Genomic DNA, 24,844 nt, shown 5'->3' on the forward strand with positions numbered 1-24,844 from the left:
ACTGTCATGCAAAACTGAAGAAAATGTGAATGCAACTTCCAGATGACCTGAGAACTGTGGAAACTTTTAAAATGTTACCCTTTCATGCCAAATAATGGATTCACTTATGAAAGTAGATTTATCAAGTAACATTGCAGTGGATTCATTCTGCTTGGACCTTTTTATTTCACTTCTATGTGCAGGACTCTGACCTGCGCAGTGCTCTGCTGCTGGAACAGGCTGCCCACTGCTTTATTAACATGCGCAATCCCATGGTGCGCAAGTTTGCCTTCCACATGATCCTGGCCGGTCATCGTTTCAGTAAAGCAGGACAGGTGAGCCTTTCAACCCCCACCCATCTAATGTCGTGGTCTAACCCAACACTGGTGCCCAGGTTTGTTCCTGTCAACGGGGTGGATTTCCTCTCTGAGACAAAGTTCCATCTTTAATCTGTATCACTTATACTTATTACTATAAATTATATATATTATTATTATATATATGATATCATGTTTTATTTTTGTTATTGTTTATGGAGTTCTTGAGTTAATCATCGTGTGTCTTATGCCGTAGTTACACTTGTATTTTCAATGTGACTTTTGTGATGTGATGCAGCAGATGGTGTCAGCTGTGTCCTCATATGTGGCCACACTTATCGGATAGTGACCAGATATAATTCTTTGTCTGTAAAGCGGTGGATAAACACATTGCATTTCCTCTAAATTCCCCTTTTATTGGTGCTGCTTACCAGTCCTCTCTGCAGACTACTGTAAGTAGACTTGTTATATTGAAGAATAGCTCCTCACAAAGCTCTGCTAATTAGGTGATAAACACATTTATTTTCCTATACATTCTTCACAATAAAAGTCCCCTGTTATTTAACAGCTTTTAATTTTAAGCAGCAAATCAGGAAATGTAGTGTTTTCATCAGCAATACGTAAACAGAACTAAGATAGCAGGTCTCCCGCTGTGCTCCAGCTCCAGTTTTCCTCCTCTTCCCTTTGATAAAACAGAAGTAATTGTTTTTGGTACCAAGGACGAACGATTGAAAGTCAGCGCTCAGCTTTAATCTGATGTTAAAAACCACAAACAAGCCAGAAATCTGGGTGTAGTTATGGATTCAGACCTCAACCTGAACAGCCATATCAAGACAATTACATAATCAGCCTACTATCACCTGAAGAATATATCAAGGATTAGAGGACTTATGTCTCAACAGGATGTGTAAAAACATGTCCATGCAGTCATCTTCAGCAGACTGGACTACTGTAACGGTGTGTTTACAGGTCTCTGTAAAAAGTCAGTCAGAAAGCTGCAGCTGATTCAGAACGCTGCAGCTCGAGTCCTCACTAAGACCAGGAGGGTGGATCACATCACTCCAGTTCTGAGGTCTTTGCACTGGCTTCCTGTCAAACAAAGACTTGACTTTAAAATCCTGCTGCTGGTTTATAAAGCACTGAATGGTTTATGGCCAAAACACATCTCTGATCTGCTGCTACCTCATGAACCATCCCGACCCCTTAGGTCGTCTGGGACCGGTCTACTTTCTGTTCCCAGAGTCAGAACTAAACATGGAGAAGCAGCGTTCAGTTCTTCTGCTCCACATATCTGGAACAAAGTCCCAGAAAGCTGCAGGTCTGCTGAGACCCTCAGCTCCTTTAAATCAAGACTGAAGACTTTTCTGTTTGCTGCTGCCTTTAATTCAACCATATTCAAGGATATTAATCAATTTCTGCATTTTACTTTACTACTGTATTTTATTTCTTACACTGCTTTTTATTGTTTCAATGACTGTTCTTAATCGGTTTTAAATCTCCTTTTCTTTTGCCTTATGTTTTGATGCTTTTAATGGTTTCATGTGAAGCACTTTGAATTACCTTGTTGTTGAAATGTGCTATACAAATAAACTTGCCTTGCCTTTGCTCTCCTCCGTGTGGGGGGGAAGATGATGGAGACCTGTGTTTGATATTCGTGTCTTTGCGTCACCTTGTATGTAATCGCTCCATGCGGAACGCTGGCTTTGCTTTTGGTGTCCCCTCCCTGTTTGATTGATTTACTGTTAGTGTTGGAGAATATGCAATACTTGAGAGGAATCCTGACCAGGGTGGACGGTCAGGTCTAACGTCTTTTAGCTGAAAAGTCATGAAGACTAAATTTGGACCAAGTTCATTGATCCATTATCCTGAAACCTGACAAATTGAGTATCATAATGAAACTTTACTTTTTTATTGTGATCGCCTTTTGTTGCTCACCACCTCTTCTTTTTCCTGCTCCTGTCTCTTCATATAGAGGAAGCATGCACTGCGCTGTTACTGCCAAGCCATGCAGGTGTACAAGGAGCGGGGCTGGTCTTTGGCAGAGGACCACATCAACTTCACAATCGGTCGTCAGTCCTTCACGCTCAGCCAACCAGAGAGCGCTGTGACAGCCTTCAGACAGATCCTGACCAATGACAGCAGGCAGACAGCCACACAGCAGGGCGCCTTCCTCAGAGAATACCTCTATGTGTATAAGGTAACTACAGTTTGTAACCACATCTGCACGCTGACAATGCTGACTTGACAGGAGAGAGACTACTTTGTGTCAATAGGTAAGCACACATATGAGTGAATAACAATGATGTGGAGTTCCACAAGGCTCTGTTCTCAGACCTCTTTTTCTTAACATCTGCATACGTTCTCCAGCTCAGATTAAGAAAGACAGCAGAAAATCTTCCCATTCTAATTATGTGGACCAGACCAAGATTTACATAAAAATATCATCACGTAAACAACTCAGGGATTGGATGCACCAAACACCAATTAAAAGCTTTTTTTAATCTCCTCCCATTATTACACAAATAACGTGTGTGTGTGTGTGTTGTATTTCAGAGTGTGGTAGGGGGAAGTGAAGACAGCCTCCCCCAGCTGCCTCTGCCCTGCATCCACAGCTCGGCCACAAGGGTCTACTTTGGACACGAACGGCGCCTTGCTGAAGGTAACATGAAGATGAGTGGTGATCTTTTCCCAGCATGACTGACTCTAGAGAAAAGAGTGGCTACAGACGCATCACTAAGAGTCCCAGCTGTAAGGGTTAATCTTCAGACCTGCACCTCTTAACGTTCATCTGATGTTCTAATGTTAAAAGATGGTGATGATGTGGAAGTGTATCAGTGGATTTACTGTGGGAAGCAAGAGCGCTCACCACGGTCATTCATGAAAGCGTCTTAAAGTCCTTCAGTGAAGCAGGCTCTCTCGCTCTCTCTCGCTCTCTCTCGCTCGCTCACAGAGATCTCTCCTCGCTTCCTGTCTTTGCCTCCTTGAGGTCATGTATGATAACAACTCTTCCCTTTATGCACCATTCAAGAACAAATAAAAAAAGACCAAAGAAGATACAGGGAATGAACAAATGTAAAAAACAATATTATGAGCTCTGTAGATTCTAAAATCACATGAGTGGAATTAAGTCGGTCTTCTTTTGGGAACGAAACACATTTAACACACGAACAAACAAAAAAACGATTTAATCCATCACTGCACAAGTGCATGCATTTCAAGTGTTCATCATTTGTTAATCTGCGGATTCTAGAACGGAACGCACAATAGTAGATGATGAGCACATTTACAGTTCAAAGAGAACTCCATGTTCACAATATCGGGTATTAGTTATACAGGTGCTGATCATATCATTAGAATATCATCAAAAAGTTGATTTATTTCACTAATTCCATTCAAAAAGTGAAACTTGTCTATTATATTCATTCATTACACACAGACTGATATATTTCAAATGTTTATTTCTTTTAATTTTGATGATTATAACTGACAACTAAGGAAAATCCCAAATTCAGTATCTCAGAAAATTAGAATATTACTTAAGACCAATACAAAGAAAGGATTTTTAGAAATCTTGGCCAACTGAAAAGTATGAACATGAAAAGTATGAGCATGTACAGCTCAATACTTAGTTGGGGCTCCTTTTGCCTGAATTACTGCAGCAATGCGGCGTGGCATGGAGTCGATCAGTCTGTGGCACTGCTCAGGTGTTATGAGAGCCCAGGTTGCTCTGATAGTGGCCTTCAGCTCTTCTGCATTGTTGGGTCTGGCATTTCGCATCATCCTCTTCACAATACCCCATAGATTTTCTATGGGGTTAAGGTCAGGCGAGTTTGCTGGCCAATTAAGAACAGGGATACCATGGTCCTTAAACCAGGTACTGGTTGCTTTGGCACTGTGTGCAGGTGCCAAGTCCTGTTGGAAAATGAAATCTGCATCTCCATAAAGTTGGTCAGCAGCAGGAAGCATGAAGTGCTCTAAAACTTCCTGGTATACGGCTGCGTTGACCTTGGACCTCAGAAAACACAGTGGACCAACACCAGCAGATGACATGGCACCCCAAACCATCACTGACTGTGGAAACTTTACACTGGACCTCAAGCAACGTGGATTGTGTGTCTCTCCTCTCTTCCTCCAGACTCTGGGACCCTGATTTCCAAAGGAAATGCAAAATTTACTTTCATCAGAGAACATAACTTTGGACCACTCAGCAGCAGTCCAGTCCTTTTTGTCTTTAGCCCAGGCGAGACGCTTCTGACGCTGTCTGTTGTTCAAGAGTGGCTTGACACAAGGAATGCGACAGCTGAAACCCATGTCTTGCATACGTCTGTGCGTAGTGGTTCTTGAAGCACTGACTCCAGCTGCAGTCCACTCTTTCTGAATCTCCCCCACATTTTTGAATCGGTTTTGTTTCACAATCCTCTCCAGGGTGCGGTTATCCCTATTGCTTGTACACTTTTTTCGACCACATCTTTTCCTTCCCTTCGCCTCTCTTGGACACAGAGCTCTGTGAACAGCCAGCCTCTTTTGCAATGACCTTTTGTGTCTTGCCCTCCTTGTGCAAGGTGTCAATGGTCGTCTTTTGGACAACTGTCAAGTCAGCAGTCTTCCCCATGATTGTGTAGCCTACAGAACTAGACTGAGAGACCATTTAAAGGCCGTTGCAGGTGTTTTGAGTTAATTAGCTGATTAGAGTGTGGCACCAGGTCTCTTCAATATTGAACCTTTTCACAATATTCTAATTTTCTGAGATACTGAATTTAGGATTTTCCTTAGTTGTCAGTTATAAACATCAAAATTAAAAGAAATAAACATTTGAAATATATCAGTCTGTGTGTAATGAATGAATATAATAGACAAGTTTCACTTTTTGAATGGAATTAGTGAAATAAATCAACTTTTTGATGATATTCTAATTATATGACCAGCACCTGTATACTCTATATTTATAACATGTATTAGTTTCTTGACTTATGGCTAATATGAAAGTCATTAGCCGTCTTTCCATGAACATATTCTTATGCGTATTTTGAAGTATACTAGTAGAAAAGCAATATCGAAAAAGCAACATTTGATAAAACAGTTTTCACGCTTGCTTGAAGTAGTTTCCTTTGTCGAAAAAGAGTTGATGCACTAAATGTGTCATAGAAACGCCTTTGCATGACTGATCACTTGTTTCTGCTGTCGACTTCTTCATGGATGTTTCTAAATCGTGTGAATGTTTGTCTTCGTCTCCGGACAACATGAAACATGACCAACACCAGCTGACATGAGAGAACTATTACAACTCGAGCAGTTAAACTCATCTCTGAAGACCTCTCTCTCCATTTCTCTCTCGTAGACGGTCAGGGGACCAAAGAGGCGTGTTTTGTTTCTGGTTCACAGCCTCTACTTCTTCTGCTCTGTTCACTGGTGGATTACAGCCATGCATAACAAAATGTACCATGCAATACTAGTGATGTCTGACCAAGATCACCCTATTTATGAACAGAATTAAATGAACTGCTGAGGTGCCTTTGAACGAAGGGTTACTGTCACTCATGGAAATGCATTGTATTCAACAACTAATCTTCAATTTTGTGTTTATAACTACCTCATGTGTGCAGGCGAAAAGCAGGCAGCCACTCACGTGTCTCTGGACCAGGAGTATGACCAGGACCTGGCAGCCATGTGGTGCCACCTGGAGGAACAGCTTGTGGCTACAGCCAACAGGGGGGTTGTCCCAGCAACGTTCCAGCCCACCCAGTGCTGCTTAAACAGCCACACAGACAACCTGCGCTACCCACTGGCTGTGGCCGAGGGTAAGAGCTCCTCGGCTACCGAGGCTATTACTCAGTACTAGGTGTTAGAACATACGGACGCTTGCCAATCAATCAGGAGTCACTTTCTTCTTTTCCATAGCATAAAGAATCATAGCATCACCTGCTCAGTATACAGCCCTCTTCCTGTCTCCACAGAGCCAATCATAGTGGAGGTGACGCTCAGCAACCCACTGAAGGTTCCTCTGGCTCTGTCCAACCTCTCCCTCCTCTGGAGGTTCACTGTCGAGGGTGCCACTCCATCCGAGGAGAAGACGTCTGAAGAGTCGGCAGGAGAGGCCATCACCAATGAGGAGAGCCTGATTGATGGGGTGAGCAGCCCGGCCACAAATCGATGGATGCTATAAAAACCAGAACTAAGATTTCCACAGTGTCTTCAATATCTGTTTCCTCTTGCAGATGACACAGAAAGACGATGTTGTCACTACAGAGATCATCCTGGAGTTTCTTATAGGTCCAGAGGAGACCAAAATGGTAGGTGCTCTGATAGATCTACAGGCAGACTGCAGAGATAGTGATAGAATGAAGAGTGGAGATAAAGAAAGCTTCAGCCTGATGAGGTATCACAGCTCCAGCAACAGGCTGGAAACATCTCATCAGTTGCACCTTCATGTCAAATTAGCTGATATGCTGTTCAGTCAAACATGATCATGTCTGACTGAGAATGTCTAACTTTTGGAGCAGGTCAACAATCAATCCATTGGCTCAAGTACATTTGCTCCTTAGACAGTGTGTGCACTGTGTCTGTCTGAAACTGGCAATGACCGTTGTTTGCTCCGGGTTTAGGATGGGCCCTTTCAGTTTTCTGACCTTGGAATTATTTTGAAGATAGGAACGTATCCCTAAATGTGACGGTCTCTCCTTCCACTCTGCTTTTCACAGCAATACTTGAGTGTCTGAACACATCAGCTCTCTCCAGGGAAATCAGGTTTCTGAAATGTCTAACCCTGAACCAGGTTTCTTTATACAAGACATTTAGGAATCTGGTTTCTGCTAAATTGTAAAACTGGTACATGTGCATGCACTGATTTTGTGCTAAGGCTACCAGGCCTTTTAAATGGATTTCGCCATAAAAATGCATGAAGACCACTTAAATGTTTGTGAATAATTCTTTAAATCTCCAGCAAATAATGATGTGGACTGTCCCTTCTCTGGCTCATGTGATACTTCACTCTGATCACACGTGTAGTTGTGTTGCTGTCAGTCACTGTGACCTTTGACCTCAGGCCCGACTCCGGCTGCTGCCACACAGAACTGGCCAGCTGAACATTGTGGGTGTGGTGTACAACTTGGCTGCAGCTTCCTCTGGAGAGACGGCTCCCAGCTCTGAAGGTACACTCATCAGCTGGGACTGGTTTGAATTGCTATTGGCTGCTTTCGTACCACTTCACACTCATTTTGCTGCCAGTCATTGTATTGCATTGAATTTTTTGTTGTTGTTTTCAAGTCTGTCTTTTGTTTCATGTCAACAATGTTTCTGAGAAAACTCCCAGTGTGGCTCTGCTCCTGTCTACAGGCCAGCAGGCGTTGGATGTCATGGTGGTTCGGGGTAGACAGGACCTAAAGATCCAGGGCCCACGGCTGAACCAGACCAAAGAGGACAAGATGTTGGTTCGCCATGGTCTGGATCGGCGGCTGGATCCCATCATAACTCCACCCATGCCCCTAATGGAGGTACCACTGACACACTCGTCCCATCCTGCAGTGCTGACAGTCTGGCAAATCTAAAGATCAGTTTCATTGCCCCTGAAGCAGGGCTTCTATAACGGACTAAAATAAAACTATTGTTGTAAACTGAAAGTAAATAACATGAACACTGTGATCTCTTCACATTCTGTTGATAATGTTGAGTTTAGTTTTAGTTAATTTCAACTGGCCACATCTTACACATTGCAGCTTTAAAGCCTGCAGTGATTAACAAACCACTAACCTCAGAGACCTGCTGGTGGTGTACGGCTGCGGTAGATGTCTAATGTAGGTGGGTACCTTTGACACGGATCACAGGACTCTTGAGTTGGATCTTAATTTGAAGGGAAAACTGCATCATCACCACGACTTACCAAATTAATGAGCAACATTCACTTATTCCTACTTTTTCGTCCCCTACAATCCTCTGGACGGCTCACAAGTTCTTCTGTGAAACCAAACGTGTGTGTGTGTGTGTGTGTGTGTGTGTGTGTGTGTGTGTGTGTGTGTGTGTGTGTGTGTGTGTGTGTGTGTGTGTGTGTGTGTGTGTGTGTGTGTGTGTGTGTGTGTGTGTGTGTGTGTGTGTGTGTGTGTGTGTGTGTGTGTGTGTGTGTGTGTCAGGTCTTCTTCCTGCAGTTCCCCACTGCTCTGTTGTGTGGAGAGATCAGGAAGGCCTACGTTGAGTTCTGTAACGTCAGCGGTGTCGCTCTGTGCGGCCTTCGGGTGGCGTCCACACACCCAGATTTCTTCACGTTTGGCAGCCAGACCACAACCCCCCTCACGCCCGTCAGCCCGACCTCAGCGGAGAACTGCTCGGCCTATAAGACCACGGCCACGACCCGCCAGCCGGGCTCAGTGGCGTCTGAGATGCTGGTAGCAGCGGAGGATTTCAGCCAGCCGTCCGGTGTGATGGAGATCCCGATAGATGGCAGCACACTGCAACCGGGGGAGTCCACCCAGCTGCCTCTCTGGCTCAGAGGACCAGACCAGGAGGGAGTACATGAGATAAATTTCCTGTTCTACTACGAGAGCACAACGAAAGGAATCAAAATCAGGTAAAATTGAAATAAAGTGAAGGGAGTTGAATTGGCTAGCCATAAACATAAGCAGCCTGTATCACCTCCCGGTCTAAAAAGTGAAGCCATTCTCTCTACTGGCCACCAGGGGGCGACTCTTCTGGTTGTATAGAAGTCTATGAGAAAATGACTACTTCTCTCTTGATTTATTACCTCAGTGATAAATCATGATGTTCATTCAGTACATTATGGTCCATTTAGAGTCAAACAGACCATAAAGCAGGGGATGCTTTAGGGGCGGGGCTACTGTGATTGACAGGTCTCTACCAGAGACGTATACGGTGTCTCTACGTCACTCCTCCGCAGTCCAAATATGGTCACTTCTGTTCATTGGTTGCCATAAAATCCAACATGGCAACTGCCGTAATCCAAGATGGCAACGGCGAAATCGCCAAACTCGAGGCTTCATGACATCAGTCCACAAACCAATGGGTGACGTCATGACGACTCGTCCACTTCTTATATACAGTCTATGGTTGCTACCAGAGGAGTCGCCCCCTGCTGGCCGATAGAAAGAATACCGGTTTGAGACTCTTCTGCACTGGCTTCACTTTTCAGACCTGAGGGTTGCAGCCTGGGATTCACACACTGTTCACTGGCACGCGAGTGAAAAGCTGCACTGTTGAGGCAGGCTGTCATGAAGTAGAGCAGCACTGCAACACGAGCAGGCTGAGGATGACAACACGCAGTAGAGTTCAGTAAAGAAGAGGCTTTATTTTAGTCAATACCAATCCATTAAAATACAAAGGCATCGGCTCAGGACTGCTATCGTAACAAACTCTCTGGAACTACACCTAGAAGGACCCCCTTTGGGAGCACGATGATGGAACACTTCTATTAGGACATAGACTTGTTAACAAATAAAGAAGTAACAGTATGTGACCAGGGCAAAATAATCAAGTGGAAGAAAAGGCTGTTTGCTTCTGACTTTTTAAGCCCAATCATGTCTGACTGACAGCTGGACACATAATATATTTAGCAAATAAGAAGAATGGACTTATACTCTAACAGTTCTATTCTAAATGAATTGGTGATAACAATGTCTGTTCATCAACACTGCACTAACTCCTCATTTGTAGACAGCCCATCATCTCTCTCTCTCCTCTCTCTGCATGGGAAGTCATCGGGTGTTGCGTCACACGGTGTTCATCTGTGCCAGTCGCTCTCTGAGCGTGCAGGCGTCGGCCTGCCGCAGCAGTGTCCCCCCACATCGCAGTCTGGACGACAGAGGCAGCGGTGGAACGCTGGTCTTCGTCGATGTGGAGAACATCAATACGGTGAGATACCCAGCATGCCCCACGCCTCCGGTACACACTTACAGTCTGCAGCTCATTGAACAGCCTATCACTGCTCAAACGTGGTTTTAATCTTCCTCCTGTGGGCTTCCAGAGTGAAGCTGGAGTGCGTGAGTTCCACATCATCCAGGTGTCCAGCAGCAGTCAACACTGGCGCCTCCACAAGTGTATCAACCCGGCCAATGATAAAGGTGTGTGTGAGGCGTCTCTCTCTTCCTGTCCTTTTATTCTTTATGGTGTACAGCTGTATGTGTATTTTAATACCACCTAAATGCTTCATCCGTGAACTGCCCTTGAGCATGGCACTTTGGCCCAAAATGCTACAGTGGAGTGTTCAGTGGCAGTGATAACAGAACATGTCACAGCTTCTCTCTGTCTGCCCTCCCTCCCCTCCAGACTGTAAACTCACCAGCAGAGAAAGAGCCAAGCTGTGTTTCAGAGCCACGCGATGCAAGCCCCACCAGGGTACCTTTAGAAGAAGGATATATATATATATATATATATATATATATATATATATATATATATATATATATCTCTCAAACTTTGATTAGATGTGGGGTTTCGAATAAGCACTGATTTGTCTGTGTTTTGCCTCTAGCTACCTCGGGTGCTGTAGAGAAATACACCTTTGCAGACCTGAATCTGGGAAATGAACGGGTAAGTAAAAGCTAAATGTCGTTGTCTCACTAAATGTATGATCACATTTTGTCATAGGCCTGATAACTACTCATGTCTGTCCATATAGTGTCCCGAAAATAATTGCAATAAACAATATTGTCATTTTAAGACCTTTTTATGCCATTGATAGAGTGATGATATAATAGCATAATAATGCAAGTACACCCTTTCAAAGAGCAATGAACTTTTGATTCTTAATGTGAAAAAAAAAAATCAATGTTCTAAATGAATAAAACATAGATGGAATATAACTCTAGAGCCAAAGCAATAAATATAATCTATTGTCACGCTGTTAACAAAAATGTGCAATGTCTGCATAATGTCCAAGTCAAACCCTGCTGTTCACTCTGGCATCATGTTAACAAAAACTATGAGGACGTTTTTTATGGAACATGAAAACGATGGAGGTCAGGTCCACGTATCGTATCAGTATCGGCAAAGTTAGTGAAGGATACTTGTGTGACTACGTCCGGGTTTCAAAATAATGTGTTAACAAAGGATATATACATACAACTATATACAATTATAAATAATGAATTATATTCACAAAAAGTATCAAATGTAAAAATGCCACTAAATTATGAAGTGTAATTATCTTTATTCTTAGTTTTTTGGGTTGATGAGGAAAGAACTAATTCCTGATATCAGCTGATACATTTGAGTTGAGAACATCTGTGACTACATACAGACACAACATCAAGCATTGTTACTGTCTTTGGTATAGAGTCTCTTATATCTATAGAATCTTTTTGCAGATCATCAGCTCCTCCACACCCTGTGGAGATTTCTTCTTCCGTGGCTGTCGGACCGCAGAGTCTCAGCGAGTGGACGGAACATCGTCCAGGACATCATCCAGCAGCAAGAGTCAGAGCTCTGTCCCCACTGAGGACATCAGCAGCATCGTCAAGAAGTGTAATGAGCTGGACCTCAACTTAATCGTCATCTGGAAGGTACACTCGGCAGAGACAGCCTGATGATGTGGGACTCACCTTCTCATACATAGTGGTAGTAGGATATCGTGGTATGGACCATGCACAGGACAGTTGTGAGATCTTATCAAAAATATGATTCAGAATTCATTTATTCACAATGTCGTAACAAATTCTGTTCAGAATCTTGTGTTGATATTCAAACAGGATTCATATCAAAGCCTTGAAACATATTTATCATTCTGCTCATATTTGGGTGAACCGAGCAGAGGTCATTTCCAGATGTAGCCAGTTTCTCTGTGAGGAATCCTCAGGTTTTCATATTTAGTTCTCAGCTTAAACTGTACCAACGCTGAGTGTATGTGAGTTTCCAGTGTGGTGTGTGTGTGTCTGTAGGCCTATGTGGTGGAGGACAACAAACAGCTGATCCTAGAGGGCCAGCTCCATGTGGCGCTGCAGACCATCGGCAAAGAGGCCAGTTCTCTGACTCCCAAAGAGGTACAGTAAGCACGCGCCCACACACACACACACACAGAACCAACCTCACCCTCTCTGTAACCCAGTGGGCATGAGTTAATGGTGAGATAACAGTTTAGTTAACATGTAGTACATGTAGTGGTAGCTATGTTTGAAGTACCGTATGAGAACCATAACAGTCACTCAATTTTCCACAACCCAATCCTGAAAATGTTTCACAATAAAAGCTTTGTTAGGAAATGAAGGATTCTGTCCAGTGGCATGCTACGGGGCTTTTAATCTGAAACGGATGCAGGAAGTGTTGAGCTTGTATTAACCTCAAAATGCTGTAGCAAAGGATTTGACAGGTCAAACATGAGCAGATCATAAATTAGGAGGAGGCTTCATACTGAAATATGACCAAATCTTATTATTAAATGCAGGCCTGTCTCCAATATAATCCTGCTTCAAAAAAACCTCAGGGAGAGTTTATTTGTGTCGACTCAGTTGATAGAAACGCATCTAATTTGCAATATATTTGTTGCCACATTTCCACCATTGACTTAAAGGTCCCTTAATTGTGGAATCTAACAATTATACAAAATGATCAGATTTAGACTCATGATGTGATGCTTTATACGAGTGTGGTTTTATTTTGAAAGCTGATTGGATGAGGCTTTTGTGTTGCAGGAAGCTCAGGAGATGGTGCTGCTCAAGTTTAAATCTGAAGTTCCTACTCCAGTGGCCCTGCCGTCTGCAGAGCTGTCCCAGCTCATCAAAACCAACCTGCACTACCCTGAGACCTACACACACCCGTTTGTCCTGGAGAGGTGAGACCCGCACAGTAAAGGAGGATCGTGAATGAAGATTTAACGTCTTACCCTAAATACGTTGTAAACGCCTACTTTGTTAAAAATGTTTCCAGCCCCTGTACAGTACATACTTCTGAATTGCATGGCTGTAACTTAGCAACAATCCGTCAGCGTGTGTTGATGGAGGTAGTGAAGAAGCTCAATAAGCTCCATGAGGTTCTGCTGAGTGAAGCTGCTTCTCTGTCTCTAGTCTCTGTGTGGTGCCAGTCACGCTGACGCTGTCCAACTGCTCCTCGGCTCTAGTGGATGTCCTCATTGACTTAAGGAGCAAAAGCAGCAGGTACTTGTGTGTGTGTGTGTGTGTGTGTGTGTGTGTGTGTGTGTGTGTGTGTGTGTGTGTGTGTGTGTGTGTGTGTGTGTGTGTGTGTGTGTGTGTGTGTGTGTGCGCGCGCGCACACAGTACATTCATGAAGTGACACAGTTAACTATGACTTATCTAGAGAGATGTGGGGAAAAGAAGACTGACATATGCATAGGTCCAATCCCCATAATGCAACTTGATTGCATCTTCATGAGACAGTTAACACCCACATCATCGTTTAAACGCTGATCACTACAGCCACGTCTCCAACACGAGGACTACTTCTGGGGAACATATCGGTTCCTTCAGCCCGTTGTCTGCGGTTCTATAGCGATCTAGAGCCCTATGGACTGCTGGTGGTCACAGCTGCAGCTCAGTGTGCTCCTTTCATCCTTTTCTTTCATCTAAACACATGTTGGGGAAAAAAATAATAAACCATCTGCAACGACATTTCCTCTGCCGAGAGCAAAGCCTCACTTTTACTTCTAATGTTGACAAAGATAAATGGTTTAAGACGGTTGATTCTGTGACATTCAGTCATATCACATTTCATAGACTCATGTATTTAATAAACGGTACATGAGGAAGGCATGTTGCTGTCTGACAGTGGAAAGATGTTGTCAACAGGACTTGATGGCCAGTTAACTATGACTTTAACTTTCAGCAGTCTAGTCTAACGTGAGTATATTTTCTAAGCTCTCCCTCCGTCCATTCCTCTTTCAGCCCAGAGTCTCTGGAGGTCCACAGCTCGTTCACCTGGGTGGGTCAGACCCAGTACAAGCTGCAGCTGAAGCCTCAGGAGGTGCTGTGTCTGACCCTGAGAGCCTGTTTCCTCCAGGCCGGTGTCTACAACCTCAACACGCCGCGTGTGTTCGCCAAGCCGGCCGAGCAGGGCGCCATGTGTGAGACGAGTCAGCAGGCGGCCAGTCCCGCTCTCATCATCATCAGCAGCGCCTGAGTGGAGCATCAGGGAGACCTGGACTCTGAGTCCTCCACACACATGACCATACTTGATCTTCTTGATTGATACTGGACAGCAGGAAACATAGATGTTTGTACCAATTCATGAAATGGAAAACAATGTTTATAGAGATTGATGAGTTTATGGACCTCGGAACTATTTTAGTTTCATCATCAACACGTCAAAGAGTCTCACTTGCATGTTACGTTCTTTGTGGGAGGCCCTCTGATCCACACACAGGTTAACCCTCCTACCATCCAGCCCTCCATAGTTCCACGGTCTCCGCCCGCCATTTCACACACACACACACACACCTCCTACCAGCATCTCAAACGCCCCCTTGTGTTTGGAAGCTATCAAAAGGTGTGTGCGTGTGCGTGTGTGTGTGTGTGTGTGGAGGAATGGACAGAGCTGAAGTTTTAAATTCTTTTAACAAGAGCTGATTACATCCTGAATATTGTACCCGTCGCCCTCTTAGCTTCTCCTGAAGACAGACCCCCGTCTCTCTGTGTGATTTCACCCCGTCAATACAACAGGCCACCATGCCCCACCCAACCTGTGTGTTTGACCTATTGTGATCGAGCTCTTGAATGCATTGACTTGATGGCTTTTCTGAAAATGATGTATTATATTTATATAACAAATCGGTTGTAAATAAAAATGTAACTAATGATACTGTATGTACTGTGAGAGTCTTGATATCTGAGCAGGGAATTGTGGCATTTTCAGATGTACAGATTTTTATGTTCGGACAGCTCCAGGGCTTAAGTACAAGTCACACCCAGGACAACCACCAGGTCATGTCCTCTTTATTTCTGAGAATCTACATCACAGAACAAAATACTGACACATTATTGATATTTTACTCCCTGATGTAAATATTTATCGATTTGGCATATTTAAATGTTCAGAAAACGTTTTAGGCCAATAAGATAAGTATTCCTCCTGCACAATGTTCACCGGGCAGTGTAGAAAAGACTTTGGACGTTCTAACTTTGATGTCATTTTTTGATGCACGCACCTCGCGGCCGTTTCACTACGGTAAGCACAAACCTAGCTTTAAGCTCGGTTTATACTCGACCTTACAAACACGGCCATTTTGTTTTATATTTTTAGAAACGGGAGTTCTTCTGAATCTACTTTTGAGTAAGTACTACAGAACTTTGATGTCCAACACCCAAAGTGAATAAGTCAAACATGCAGAGAAACAATAAGTTGACTGAGGTTGTGGGTTCAAACCTTATCTGGTACTGTGAATTTTGAGGTCTAACACACAGAATGAAGAAGTCAAATACACAGAGAATGCTTGTAAGTACATGGGGCTGCCAAGAGCCGAGCACCAGCAGGGAGTATGGAACAGAAGACCACTCATTTATTGTATTTAGGAATTGTAAATGCGCCGACATGACCCTGAACCCTCATGACCCCTCTGCGTACATTCATGCAGAAGACCAAGACGACATACTGTAGGTCAGAGGATGAGTGAAGATCCTCGGTTTTGTTCTGGAAAATGTGCACTCAGCTGGGAAGAAAAGAGGAGAAAGATGAAGCCATTTGCACCACACCACACATCTGTGCCTATTACACCATGAAATATAACCACTACACCATGAAATATAACCACTACACCATGAAATATAAGCACTACACCAATATAACCACTACAATGTGAAATATAACCACTACACCATGAAATATAAGCACTACACCAATATAACCACTACAACATGAAATATAATCACTACACCATGAAATATAAGCACCACCAATATAACCACTACAACATGAAATATAATCACTACACCATGAAATATAACCACTACAACGTGAAATATAACCACTACACCATGAAATATAACCACTACACCAATATAATCACTACACCATGAAATATAACCACTACAACGTGAAATATAACCACTACACCATGAAATATAACCACTACACCAATATAATCACTACACCATGAAATATAACCACTACAACGTGAAATATAACCACTACACCATGAAATATAACCACTACACCAATATAACCACTACAACATGAAATATAACCACTATACCATGAAATATAACCACTACATCAATATAACCACTACAACATGAAATATAACCACTACAATGTGAAATATAACCACTACAACATGAAATATAACTACTACACTGTGAAATATAACCAATACACCATGAAATATAACCACTACACCAATATAACCACTACACTGTGAAATATAACCACTACACCATGAAATATAACCACTACACCAATATAACCACTACAACATGAAATATAACCACTACAACATGAAATATAATCACTACACCATGAAATATAACCACTACAATGTGAAATATAACCACTACACCATGAAATATAACCACTACACCAATATAACCACTACAACATGAAATATAACCACTACAACGTGAAATATAACCACTACACCATGAAATATAACCACTACAACATGAAATATAACCAATACACCATGAAATATAACCACTACAAAGTGAAATATAACCACTACACCATGAAATATAACCACTACACCATGAAATATAACCACTACAAAGTGAAATATAACCACTACACCATGAAATATAACCACTACACCATGAAATATAACCACTACAACATGAAATATAACCAATACACAATGAAATATAACCACTACAACGTGAAATATAACCACTACACCATGAAATATAACCACTACACCATGACATATAACCACTACACTATGAAACATAACCACTACAACATGAAATATAACCACTACACCAATATAACCACTACAACATGAAATATAACCACTACAACATGAAATATAACCAATACACCATGAAATATAACCACTACGTGAAATATAACCACAACATGAAATATAACCAATACACCATGAAATATAACCACTACACCATGAAATATAACCACTAACCACTACACCATGAAATATAACCACTACACCATGAAATATAACCACTACACCATGAAATATAACCACTACAACATGAAATATAACCAATACACAATGAAATATAACCACTACAACGTGAAATATAACCACTACACCATGAAATATAACCACTACACCATGACATATAACCACTACACTATGAAACATAACCACTACAACATGAAATATAACCACTACACCAATATAACCACTACAACATGAAATATAACCACTACAACATGAAATATAACCAATACACCATGAAATATAACCACTACGTGAAATATAACCACAACATGAAATATAACCAATACACCATGAAATATAACCACTACACCATGAAATATAACCACTAACCACTACACCATGAAATATAACCACTACAACATGAAATATAACCAATACACCATGAAATATAACCACTACAAAGTGAAATATAACCACTACACCATGAAATATAACCACTACACCATGAAATATAACCACTACAAAGTGAAATATAACCACTACACCATGAAATATAACCACTACACCATGAAATATAACCACTACAACATGAAATATAACCAATACACCATGAAATATAACCACTACAACGTGAAATATAACCACTACACCATGAAATATAACCACTACACCATGACATATAACCACTACACTATGAAACATAACCACTACAACATGAAATATAACCACTACACCAATATAACCACTACAACATGAAATATAACCACTACAACATGAAATATAACCAATACACCATGAAATATAACCACTACGTGAAATATAACCACAACATGAAATATAACCAATACACCATGAAATATAACCACTACACCATGAAATATAACCACTAACCACTACACCATGAAATATAACCACTACACCATGAAATATAACCACTACAAAGTGAAATATAACCACTACACCATGAAATATAACCACTACACCATGAAATATAACCACTACAACATGAAATATAACCAATACACAATGAAATATAACCACTACAACGTGAAATATAACCACTACACCATGAAATATAACCACTACACCATGACATATAACCACTACACTATGAAACATAACCACTACAACATGAAATATAACCACTACACCAATATAACCACTACAACATGAAATATAACCACTACAACATGAAATATAACCAATACACCATGAAATATAACCACTACGTGAAATATAACCACAACATGAAATCTAACCAATACACCATGAAATATAACCACTACACCATGAAATATAACCACTAACCACTACACCATGAAATATAACCACTACAACATGAAATATAACCAATACACCATGAAATATAACCACTACAAAGTGAAATATAACCACTACACCATGAAATATAACCACTACACCATGAAATATAACCACTACAAAGTGAAATATAACCACTACACCATGAAATATAACCACTACACCATGAAATATAACCACTACAACATGAAATATAACCAATACACAATGAAATATAACCACTACAACGTGAAATATAACCACTACACCATGAAATATAACCACTACACCATGACATATAACCACTACACTATGAAACATAACCACTACAACATGAAATATAACCACTACACCAATATAACCACTACAACATGAAATATAACCACTACAACATGAAATATAACCAATACACCATGAAATATAACCACTACGTGAAATATAACCACAACATGAAATATAACCAATACACCATGAAATATAACCACTACACCATGAAATATAACCACTAACCACTACACCATGAAATATAACCACTACACCATGAAATATAACCACTACAACGTGAAATATAACCACTACACCATGAAATATAACCACTACACCAATATAACCACTACAACATGAAATATAACCACAACATGAAATATAATCACTACACCATGAAATATAACCACTACAACGTGTAATATAACCACTACACCATGAAATATAACCACTACACCAATATAACCATTACAACATGAAATATAACCACTACAATGTGAAATATAACCACTACACCATGAAATATAACCACTACACCAATATAACCACTACAACATGAAATATAACCACTACAACATGAAATATAATCACTACACCATGAAATATAACCACTACAACATGAAATATAACCAATACACCATGAAATATAACCACTACAAAGTGAAATATAACCACTACACCATGAAATATAACCACTACACCATGAAATATAACCACTACAACATGAAATATAACCAATACACCATGAAATATAACCACTACAAAGTGAAATATAACCACTACACCATGAAATATAACCACTACACCAATATAATCACTACACCATGAAATATAACCACTACACCAATATAACCACTACAACATGAAATATAACCACTACAACATGAAATATAACCACTACAACGTGAAATATAACCACTACACCATGAAATATAACCAATACACAATGAAATATAACCACTACAACGTGAAATATAACCACTACACCATGAAATATAACCACTACACCATGACATATAACCACTACACTATGAAATATAACCACTACAACATGAAATATAACCACTACACCAATATAACCACTACAACATGAAATATAACCACTACAACATGAAATATAACCACTACACCATGAAATATAACCACTAACCACTACACCATGAAATATAACCACTACAACATGAAATATAACCAATACACCATGAAATATAACCACTACAAAGTGAAATATAACCACTACACCATGAAATATAACCACTACACCATGAAATATAACCACTACAAAGTGAAATATAACCACTACACCATGAAATATAACCACTACACCATGAAATATAACCACTACAACATGAAATATAACCAATACACAATGAAATATAACCACTACAACTTGAAATATAACCACTACACCATGAAATATAACCACTACACCATGACATATAACCACTACACTATGAAACATAACCACTACAACATGAAATATAACCACTACACCAATATAACCACTACAACATGAAATATAACCACTACAACATGAAATATAACCAATACACCATGAAATATAACCACTACGTGAAATATAACCACAACATGAAATATAACCAATACACCATGAAATATAATCACTACACCATGAAATATAACCACTAACCACTACACCATGAAATATAACCACTACACCATGAAATATAACCACTACAACGTGAAATATAACCACTACACCATGAAATATAACCACTACACCAATATAACCACTACAACATGAAATATAACCACTACAACATGAAATATAATCACTACACCATGAAATATAACCACTACAACGTGTAATATAACCACTACACCATGAAATATAACCACTACACCAATATAACCATTACAACATGAAATATAACCACTACAATGTGAAATATAACCACTACACCATGAAATATAACCACTACACCAATATAACCACTACAACATGAAATATAACCACTACAACATGAAATATAATCACTACACCATGAAATATAACCACTACACCATGAAATATAACCACTACACCATGAAATATAACCACTACAACATGAAATATAACCAATACACCATGAAATATAACCACTACAAAGTGAAATATAACCACTACACCATGAAATATAACCACTACACCAATATAATCACTACACCATGAAATATAACCACTACACCAATATAACCACTACAACATGAAATATAACCACTACAACATGAAATATAACCACTACAACGTGAAATATAACCACTACACCATGAAATATAACCACTACACCAATATAACCACTACAACATGAAATATAACCACTACAACATGAAATATAACCACTACACCATGAAATATAACCACTACACCATTAAATATAACCACTACACCAATATAACCACTACAACATGAAATATACCCACTACACCATGAAATATACCCACTACACCATGAAATATAACCACTACAACGTGAAATATAACCACTACACCATGAAATATAACCACTACACCTAAAAAGATCATATTTTGTGTTAATTCCCCTCCTTAGAACCTGGTGAGACTTTCACACTTTGGAGACTTAAAGTTTCATCCCTACTCAGTCTTCTCTGAAGGAAATACCGCCTAAAAGTACAGCCAGTCAACATCTGTTCGCAGTTACTGTGTAAGTTGCTTCTCTCGGGAGTCGAACCTCCAACCCCTGCGTCTCGCCATCAGCCCCTGAGCTTTCTCTCGTGTTTACATGGTCTTCTTCATTCTCCAGGTTGCCTTTTGCTGAGAAGACTTCTGAACCAGTGGTGGCTGGCCAATAGAGGGCCATGGGGCCTGGCCCCACCTTGAGCCACACAAAAAAAAAAAATAATAATTATAATAATCATAAATTATACAAATTGTCAATATTTGTGTTTTTGAACTATGGAATGTACCCAGTAATATGTGTAAAATATGATATCTGCGCAAAATATATGCTTTTCCTGCTCGTGCTCTCCGCCTGTGTGCACAACACGTCTCAGAACGCGCAGCTAGGGGGGCCAAATCGATTTGGCCCAAAAGAGGCGGGTCTATGAAGCAGTTTAGCCAATTGCTGATTAAAGATATAAATGAGTGACATACAATTTAGCCAATCAGAGCCCTCAAATAGATTCACCGTGGTGCCAAAACCCCCTAGCTGCGTGTTCTCGTCAGGAGAAGTCTCGACAGGCGAGCGCGAGCGCTACTCCTCCAGGTCTCGTTTGAGAGGAGAATTTGGCGGAGATTCTGCAGGCCAAAGAGCTGATCCCAGATCAGCCTGACCCCACAATCAGACAGCAGACTAGCGGGAAAGGGAAGCAGTACATGCGAAGCTTCTCCACTAGCTGAACACCAGACAGGTTTGGCTAGCTGGATGACGTCATGCTAATAACGTATTTAGCTTTTTAAAACAAAGGGGACAGATCCAGCACGGACAGTTAGGGAGTGAGGGATGAGGAGGTAAGGAAACATGAGAACACCAGGACACACATGGAGAACTCTGTCAAGCTACATATTAGGCAAAGTGAACATCTTTTCTTCTACATAGTTGTCCTCAGTCTCATCTTAACTTGGTCATGGAGGCATCAACATTTAATTGAGATGGTAAATTAACAGTGAAAACTCATCATAGCTTAATTTAACATCAGTATTCATAATTACACTTCATGTTTACTTCTCCTGATCTTTACCTCCTATAACAAGGTCCATAGGGGCATCTCAATAAATACACATGTTATATTATATTATATTATATTATATTATATTATATAAGTGTTATTTACTGATTTTTTTCGTGTTGGAATAAATGTTAAATATTTAACTGCAAAGTAGTAATGCATGTTTGATACTTTCATTTTTTTGCATTAAATCATACTGGGATGTTTGCTGACATTGATAGGATGGCCCTACCTAGAACATGTTCCACCAGCCGCCACTGTTCTGAACTCACACCAGAGGACAGTTTCGTCTTGAAATGCAGATCTTTATAAGACTGAAGACGCACAAGGTAAATAAAAGGTCACTGCAGCTCAGTGAGAAAAACACCTGGTTACATTATGTTTCCTGCTTATGGTTCAAAGTTTAACCTCTGGCGCCATGTTGTGACACAAAGTGAGTTTCACTGTAAATGTTTGATGTCTTCATCTAACTGAGTTTTGAGGTGATGTGTTTGTGACTCTTCCCCTCTGTCTCCTCTCACAGGGAGAAGATGATCTGCAGGATCCTGCTGCTCTTCATCCTGACCTGCTGTGTCTGTGGTGAGTTGATTTTTGTATTTTTAAAGCAATACAGCTCTGAAGCATCACTAAACACAGTTTAAAGGCTCTCATGTTAACGCTGTCAGTTCGTCTGCTCCTCACTCTCCCTCTCTGTCTCCTCAACAGGATCATTTGTAGTGAATGTGCCACAGAGCTCCTATCAGGCAGAGGAGAACCACAACATCACACTGGGATGGCTGTTCACCACCAACACTGACCGCTCACTTGACTCCTTAATATCTTCTTTCAACTGCTAACTGTTGTCAGACCCTCAGTCCTGTTTCATGAAGGTGTCGAGGTCCCAGAGTCTCAGGATACAGTTTGCAGGACGAGTCCAGTGTGACAAAGACGTCCTCAGAGAAGGACTCAGACTTCATGTGTCCAGACTCAGGACTGCTGACTCAGCTCTGTACCTGTGTGAAGTGCTCACAAGTTATGGGAGGAACTCTGAGAAATGTCACCTCAATGTCACTGGTAAGTTGATTCACTGAAGCAGCTTTGTTTAGATAAATAAGAACCTAATGGAAAATAATTGTGGACTTCCACCATCTCTAAACCTCCTTTCAGTTTCTGGGAAATGTGTTACAACTTCATCTGTTGTTGCTATCTAGTTTTCCTTTCAGTGTGAACATGTGTATATCTGTAGATTAACAGATTTGCACGGGGTGCACAGCGCATTGTGCACAAGGCTGTGTCCGGCACACAGCAGATATAAAACAGCTACCTGTGTGGGCTACGTTATGCTAACAGACCCACATCACCAGGGAGGGTCAGGTATGCTACATTTTGCGAAGGTATTTAGGAAAAGGAGCACACTGGAAGCTGCTGTGCCTTTATAACAACGTTTAGGAAGAAGGAAAGTTACAGAGCGCATGGAAAGAGGCAGTAGTGATTCTGATTAGAAAACCTGGCACAGATCCATCTAAGCCCACCAGCTACAGACCAACAGCACTAACATCTAATATGTGTAAGATAATGGACAGGATGATAACAGAACGGCTTTCATATGAGCTTGAGAGGAATGCGTCAGAGTAGTTTTAGGAAGGGAATACATCGTCAGTCATTGCAGTGTTTGATCGGAGGATAAGCCCCTCTGTAGTTTACCCGGTGATGGCTCCATGGACACGTGTGTGGCCTGATATAGACTGGTATTTGTTCGAGGTCAAAAGGAAATAAAATGATGATGTTGATTTGGTAAGAGCATATAATGAAAGAATACAGTGATTTTACACAGATTTACACAGATGGTGCTTAGAAACCTGAGACAGGATATGGGGCGGCAACACCAGCTAAAGCAATAGGAATCAACAGAAGAACAACTGATAACCTAGTTTACACAGTGGAGATGCTGGCAGAGCTGGTTTCACGATGGGTGGAAAAAGCAAGACAGGAAAAGGTGTTGAGGTGTTCCGACTCATCTTCAGCCCAAAAGCAAGTTTAAGTATTTTCATTCAAACAGCCGTCAAGACAAACTGTATGAAGTCCTTCAGTCAGCCACCAGAATAACTAAACAGGGAGGTGAGGTTAAACTCCTGGTTCAGTGCATGTAGGGGTGAGTGGGAATGAGAGGGCGGAGTTGGCAAAGAGGGCTTTAAAGAAAGGAAACATAGATATGCAAATCAGCATCAGTAAGGCAGAGGTCAAGTGTATTATCTGGGGAAAAAAATCAACCAAATGTGGCAAAAAATGTGGGACAGAGAAGATAAATTGAGACATTT

General features: G+C 40.9%; 1 protein-coding gene and 1 long non-coding RNA gene across 3 annotated transcripts in view; both read left to right on the forward strand.

Moving 5' to 3' along the window:
* trappc8 (trafficking protein particle complex subunit 8) overlaps window positions 1-15,049 on the forward strand; it is a 36,297-nt gene extending 21,248 nt beyond the window's left edge. For both annotated transcript variants that reach the window (XM_076079251.1, XM_076079252.1), the window contains 18 exons: window positions 183-314; window positions 2,269-2,493; window positions 2,850-2,955; window positions 5,900-6,094; window positions 6,251-6,423; window positions 6,512-6,586; window positions 7,339-7,444; window positions 7,629-7,786; window positions 8,420-8,853; window positions 9,995-10,151; window positions 10,264-10,360; window positions 10,566-10,634; window positions 10,771-10,829; window positions 11,606-11,800; window positions 12,176-12,277; window positions 12,926-13,065; window positions 13,298-13,387; window positions 14,132-15,049. In XM_076079251.1, coding sequence (XP_075935366.1) covers window positions 183-314; window positions 2,269-2,493; window positions 2,850-2,955; window positions 5,900-6,094; window positions 6,251-6,423; window positions 6,512-6,586; window positions 7,339-7,444; window positions 7,629-7,786; window positions 8,420-8,853; window positions 9,995-10,151; window positions 10,264-10,360; window positions 10,566-10,634; window positions 10,771-10,829; window positions 11,606-11,800; window positions 12,176-12,277; window positions 12,926-13,065; window positions 13,298-13,387; window positions 14,132-14,366 — 2,748 coding nt within the window. In that variant the 3' untranslated portion in view covers window positions 14,367-15,049. The remainder of the gene's footprint in view (window positions 1-182; window positions 315-2,268; window positions 2,494-2,849; window positions 2,956-5,899; window positions 6,095-6,250; window positions 6,424-6,511; window positions 6,587-7,338; window positions 7,445-7,628; window positions 7,787-8,419; window positions 8,854-9,994; window positions 10,152-10,263; window positions 10,361-10,565; window positions 10,635-10,770; window positions 10,830-11,605; window positions 11,801-12,175; window positions 12,278-12,925; window positions 13,066-13,297; window positions 13,388-14,131) is intronic.
* A 233-nt stretch (window positions 15,050-15,282) lies between these two features.
* On the forward strand, window positions 15,283-21,838 carry LOC142935130 (uncharacterized). Its single transcript, XR_012947776.1, has 3 exons — window positions 15,283-15,410; window positions 15,486-15,515; window positions 21,410-21,838. It is a non-coding gene; the product is annotated as an uncharacterized LOC142935130 (long non-coding RNA).
* Window positions 21,839-24,844: the final 3,006 nt, after the last annotated feature.

Source organism: Anarhichas minor, unplaced genomic scaffold, assembly GCF_050575085.1.
Source record: "Anarhichas minor isolate MPS153535 unplaced genomic scaffold, ASM5057508v1 ptg000071l, whole genome shotgun sequence".
NCBI lineage: Eukaryota > Metazoa > Chordata > Actinopteri > Perciformes > Anarhichadidae > Anarhichas > Anarhichas minor.